This window comes from Pelodiscus sinensis, chromosome 3 (genome assembly GCF_049634645.1).
Source record: "Pelodiscus sinensis isolate JC-2024 chromosome 3, ASM4963464v1, whole genome shotgun sequence".
NCBI classification, from domain to species: Eukaryota; Metazoa; Chordata; order Testudines; family Trionychidae; genus Pelodiscus; species Pelodiscus sinensis.
Window position 1 is genome coordinate 199,874,096 of NC_134713.1, and position 6,000 is coordinate 199,880,095.

Here is a 6,000-nt window from a genome sequence, read left to right on the forward strand (position 1 = left end):
CTCCGCACCTCTCTGAGCAGACACCCCAGAAAGCCTGGGAGCCAAAGACAGCCAGCGCCCAGCCCACAGCACAAACCAGCCCCGAGATAAGGGAGCCGGGCCACACCGAGACCTCACCTGCTGCTCAGGTGAGGCCGGAGAGCATCACAGAGCTGTTTCACCACATCAGAGAGCCCGGAGGGAGACAGGCTGCTCCAAAGCTCGTGGCCATGGCGGCTCGGGGAAGAGGGCACAGCACTGTTAGTTGAGCCCGCCTGCAAGGCAAGAAAGACTCGCATGGGACATCGTCTCAAACCACCCAGCACCGCCTACAGCACCCATCCCGGGAGCAGAGCCAGGAACCCCTTTCTTCGCCATGCATGGTCCTTCCGCCACCCCGGCAATGCGATCGGACCCTCGGAAATCCCCCGTGCACCCTCCTGTCAACTGCTGCTACCTTACCAGGTACAGAGACGTGTTCTGGATGTCAGCCAGGTACCCTAGAGACTGCTCTCCTTCCACCGCTCCTACGATCCCCTTCACCTTGAAGTACAGCTCTGGCCAGCTGACAAAGAGAAGCAGCCTGAATCCCCACAGCCGAGGCCTCCGAAGCAGGGTGAGCTTTTCATCACCTGCAGGCAACAGAGGCCTCTAGGCCCCTGGTTACACACACAATAAACCAGGACACGAGGGGACACAAGGGAGATGTCTAGACTGTGTCCCTCTGTCAGCAGAGGGATGCAGGTTAGGCAGGTCGACATAGCAAATGAGGCAGGGATTTAAATATCCCATGCCTAATTTGAATAAAAACGGCCACTGCGTTTTGCTGACTCAGCACTTCGTCGACAAAAGTGGCAGTCTCGAGGGGGATCTGTCGAGAAAGAAGCCTTTTTTGGCAGATCCTGTAATCCTCCTTGCAGGAGGCATAAGGGATCTGTTGAAAAAGGCTTTCTTTCTCGACAGATCCCCCTCTAGAATGCCGCTTTCTGCCAACAAAGTGCTGAGTCGGCAAAACGCGGCAGCCATTTTTATACAAATTAGGCACAGGCTATTTAAATCTCTGCCTCATTTGCTATGTCAACCTGCCTAACCTGCATCCCTCTGCCAACAGAGGGACACAGTCTAGACATACCCAAGGAGACTATCCCCTCTCCCCTCCCAACTGGCAGACAGTGGGGAAGTATCTGTCCTGAAGTATTCTGAGCCCTTTGCACATTCTGTTGCTTAATAAACCCACTGCCTACGTGGGTGTTAGGTCAGTATAACTCCATCTCTAGGGCGCGGCTGTTGCACACCCGAGTGACACGCTTACACCAATACAGGTCGGTAGCTAGATCGGGCCCAAGAAACAAGTCTGCTCCCAGAAAGAGCTTCTTTGACATAAAAAAACCCCACCAAAATTGTTTGTTTTATCCACATTTATTTTAAGAGTATCTTGGCTAGTCTAAAAAGCGCTCCACTGTGCACACACAACCGTGTCTGCAGACAGAACCACCTACTCGGCGCAGAGGTGTGTGCGTGCTAAGGCAGAGAAAAGCGTGGTAACCCCGGCTCTCTTGACAGAGATCACCAGGAACAAGAAGACGAATGACACTATTACATGTCAATGATCTCTGTTTACCATTACCAGATTTTGGTTTTGTTTTACCTGTTGGATAGCGGTTTTGACACTTTGAGTCAAACAGAAACCCACTTTTATGTCTTGAAATAACAGACAGGCACCAATTAACAGAAACAATTGCAAATATTTCAAAGGGGTCATTAGAGGTTTTGATGAGGGCAGTGTTTACCCGTTTCTATAGTAACAAAACCACTTTCAATGCTTCCTATCAGGCTTCAGTTTAAAGCAGACAGACAAAAGCTTTTAAATGCGATGGTTTGCGTACATATAGTGAAGATACATTTAGTCCAGCAACTGCTGGCATCTGCCACTTAACAAAGATGCACTAAATCAAAAAAGCCCCTCAGAGCAGAACAGGAATGTCCACATGGGGAAACAGACCAGCATAACTACCGAGGTTTAAATTCACACCTTAGGATATACTGTTATAACATCCCCACTTAGGCCCGAATGTCTACTTCAATCGGCTTTTCTGTCGTGGAAAAGCTCCCTCCCCTTCGCTCCTCCCCTATCCTCTTTTCCCCACCAGTTTCTCTCTAAGGGCTGCTTTGCTGAGCAAAGAGGTAAGTGCATGCCCACTAAAAATCCAACCAAAACTTTTAATCCAAACCACCCCTGCAAGTCCCACAACAGATCAACTCTGAGCTGCAGGGACAGATCAGAACAGAGTCTATCGCGTGGCTTCAACTGGGAGAGAAGGGAAAAGTGGATCTTATAAGCGCCACCTGAAAAAGCAAAGGGAGATCTCTGCATACCTAAGAAATTTCTCTGAATTTCCTTCCAAAAACTCCGGATGTCCAGCAGTTGGAACACACAGGATATCACCCCCCTGGACTATCCTGCAACAAAGCAACAGGCACAGTGAACGATCAACTCTGTCAAGTTGTGCAGTGGTTCACACCCCCAGAATATTACACCAGTGAGAAACAGTCACTCAATCAGCAGCGCTACCTTTAGCTGAGCAAGAGGAGAGGCGGGGGGGGGAAGGGAAAGGAAACTCAGCAGGGATGTAAACTCCCATTTAATTGGTTAAATGGTATGGGACTGAGTCCTGAGGAATGATCTGAAGGAAGAGCTTGAGGAAGCTTGGAGGTAGGCAGGGCGGATCAATAGTGGAGAACAGCTCTCGGTACTACCCCTAAACTATTTTGCTGAGTTAAGTAGGCAGCACGGTGAGACTTTCCAAATATTCCCAGGTTCGTTAGTGATCACTCTCAGTGAGCATTAGAGGGCTTAGTCAACTGTGCAGTGGTACTTTGGAGGTGCCCTGCTCGCTGTGAGGCAGCGAAGCATGGCTCTGAGATGCTCCCTTCTTCCTAGAGCAACTAAAGAGACAGGAATAATGTGTCAGCTTTACCGCAAGGCTAACCTGGGTGTTTGGAAGTGCTGGTGAAGAATATTGTCATAGACTCCTCTGGTGCTGTAGGCTGGGGAGGAGACTATTTCTATGTGCAGCTCCTTTGCAAAGGGTGGTATGGATAGCAAGGACCGACTTCCCTTTGTCTCTTCCATACCGGGAGCATCCCCATACCTCTGCAATGCAAACAATGGCCCCATTGAGTCTTAACGCAGCTGAACCATCCCGAGGAAGTTATGCCTCACTTACCCTCAACTTCCAGATGGTAACACCCTACAGCGCACTCATGCCAAGCCCGCTTTCCGCCCCACGGTGCTGAAAACCTGCTCTACTTTCTCCAGCCAAGGGGAGGAAGAGACAGCAGCTCCCTCCCCAGGCAGCTGGAGATGGTGCCAGTGCAGCGCTCCCACCAAGCATCTGGGACGTTAGCGGCCCCCCACTGGCGCTGCCCCACCTGGGGGGCCGGCTGCCCAGCTCCTTCCTTTCCCGTGCAGGTACCTCACCTTCCTCCGGCCCCAGGGCTTCTCCAGCAAGGCCATCCCCGGGAGGCCGCCTGCCCCCCTCCCCCCCGCATCCCCGCCCCGCGGGTACCTGGACGAGCAGGGCGGTCCCGCCCAGCGGGTCGCAGGCCAGGTTGAAGGCCAGCCCGGCCGGGATGACGGCCGCGCCCTCCGGCGGCTCCCGGGGCTCCTGCGGGAAGTCCCAGCGGGGCTGCAGGGCCCGCACGGCGGCCAGGTGCGCCCCGCCCGGCCCGGGCGGCTCCCGGCTCAGCCGCACCCACTCGCCCTGGAAGAGGCCGAGGCCGCGCAGGCCGCGCCGGGTCACCCACAGCGCCGCGCCCGCCCCGGCCCCCGCCTCGGCCGCCAGCCCCCAGGGCGCCGGGTCCCCGCGCAGCGCCCGCAGCCGGGCCGGGCCCGGAGCCGCGGGGCGCGCGAACAGCGACACCACGGGCGGCCCCGCGCCGGGCCCCTCCCCCCGCCGCGCCGGCCCCGCCCGCAGCGCCCAGCCCAGCGCCGCCGGCCGCACCGGCCACAGCGCCACGCGCCGCCCCGCCGCCAGCCCCAGCCGCCGCCGCCAGCCGCCGCGCAGCCACAGCTCGGCCCCGCCCGGCCCGCCCGCCCGCAGCGCCGCGCCCAGCAGCGCCGGCTGCGCCCCGGCCCGGCCCGCGGGCCGCACCGCCAGCACCAGCGCCGGGCCGCCCAGCCGCGCCGCCAGCGGGCCCGGGGCCAGCAGCACCGCCCCCCCCGCCGGCAGCTCGGCCGCCCGGGCCTCCAGGGGCCGCACCACCGCCAGCGCCATAGAGCGGCGCCCGGCCAGGGCAGGGAGCAGCGAGAGCGCGCGCAGAGCGGCGCCCGGAGACCATAGAGAGCGCGCAGAGCGGCGCCTGGAGACCATAGAGAGCGCGCGCAGAGCGGCGCCTGGAGACCATAGAGAGCGAGCGCAGAGCGGCGCCCGAATACCATAGAGAGCGAGCACAGAGCGGCGCCTGGAGACCATAGAGCGCGCGCAGAGCGGCGCCCGCATACCATAGAGAGCGAGCACAGAGCGGCGCCCGGAGACCATAGAGCGCGCGCAGAGCGGCGCCCGGAGACCATAGAGAGCGAGCGCAGAGCGGCGCCCGGAGACCATAGAGAGCGAGCGCAGAGCGGCGCCTGGCAACCATAGAGAGCGAGCGCAGAGCGGCGCCCGGAGACCATAGAGAGCGCGCAGAGCGGCGCCCGAATACCATAGAGAGCGCGCACAGAGCGTCCCACCAGGGCAGGGAGCAGCGAGAGCGCGCGCAGAGCGGCGCCTGGAGACCATAGAGAGCGCGCAGAGCGGCGCCCGAATACCATAGAGAGCGCACGCAGAGCGGTGCCCGGAGACCATAGAGAGCAGAGCGCGCGCAGAGCGGCGCCCGAATACCATAGAGAGTGCGCGCAGAGCGTCCCACCAGGGCAGGGAGCAGCGAGAGCGCGCGCAGAGCGGCACCCGAATACCATAGAGAGCGAGCGCAGAGCATCCCGCCAGGGCAAGGAGCAGTGAGAGCGCGCACAGAGCGGCACCTGGAGACCATAGAGAGCGAGCGCAGAGCATCCCGCCAGGGCAAGGAGCAGTGAGAGCGCTCGCAGAGCGGCGCCTGGAGACCATAGAGAGCAGAGCGCGCGCAGAGTGTCCCGCCAGAGCAGGGAGCAGCGAGAGCGCACGCAGAGCGGCGCCCGAATACCATAGAGAGCGTGCGCAGAGTGGCACCCGGCAACCATAGAGAGCGCGCGCAGAGCGGCGCCCGGCGGCCATAGAGCGCGCGCAGAGCAGCACCCGGCGACCATAGAGAGCGCGCGCAGAGCGTCCCTCCAGGGTAGGGAGCAGCGAGAGCGTGCGCAGAGCGGCGCCCGGCGACCATAGAGAGTGAGCACAGAGGGCACCCGAATACCATAGAGAGCGCACGCAGAGCGCCCCGCCACAGCCAGGACCATAGAGAACGAGCGCAGAGCGGCGCCCAGCTACCATAGAGAGCGAGCGCAGAGCGGCTCCCTGCCACAGCCAGGGCCATAGAGAAGGAGCGCAGACTGGTGTCTCTCTACTGTAAAGAACAAACACAGAGCCCCCTGCTGGAGCCAGGACCACTGACAGTGTCGAGCCCCCTGCAGTGTCCATTGCCACCATAGAGAGCGGGCGCAGAGGCCTACCAGAGCCAGGATCATAGAGAGCCAGTACAGAGCAGCCCCTTCGTACCATAGAGAGCCAGTGCAGAGCCCCTGCTAGAGCCAGAACTGCGGGCGGGGGCGGGGGCGGGCGCTTGCTCTCCATGGTCCTAGCTCGGGCAGGGCGCTCTGCTCTGGCTCTCCATGTGCCACAGGCAAGCGCTGCCTTCACACTCTACAGCCCTGGCTCCGGGGGGTGCGCTGCGCTCCCTGTCTATGGAACAGAGCTGGGACTCTGGAGGGAGAGCGCAGAGCTCCCCACCGGCGCCGATCCCATAGAGAGAGAGCGCAGAGCTCCCCACCGGCGCCGATCTTATAGAGAGAGAGCGCAGAGCTCCCCACCGGCGCCGATCCCATAG

General features: G+C 60.4%; 1 protein-coding gene across 2 annotated transcripts in view; it reads right to left on the reverse strand.

Moving 5' to 3' along the window:
* The window catches only part of PEX6 (peroxisomal biogenesis factor 6), a 29,796-nt gene extending 25,525 nt beyond the window's left edge, over positions 1–4,271 (reverse strand). For both annotated transcript variants that reach the window (XM_075925900.1, XM_075925901.1), the window contains exons 1-5: positions 3,549–4,271; positions 2,970–3,133; positions 2,356–2,439; positions 442–544; positions 118–254 (exon numbers count right to left, since the gene is read on the reverse strand). In XM_075925900.1, the coding sequence (XP_075782015.1) occupies positions 118–254; positions 442–544; positions 2,356–2,439; positions 2,970–3,133; positions 3,549–4,256 (1,196 nt within the window). In that variant the 5' untranslated portion in view covers positions 4,257–4,271. The remainder of the gene's footprint in view (positions 1–117; positions 255–441; positions 545–2,355; positions 2,440–2,969; positions 3,134–3,548) is intronic.
* Between the last annotated feature and the right edge of the window lie 1,729 nt (positions 4,272–6,000).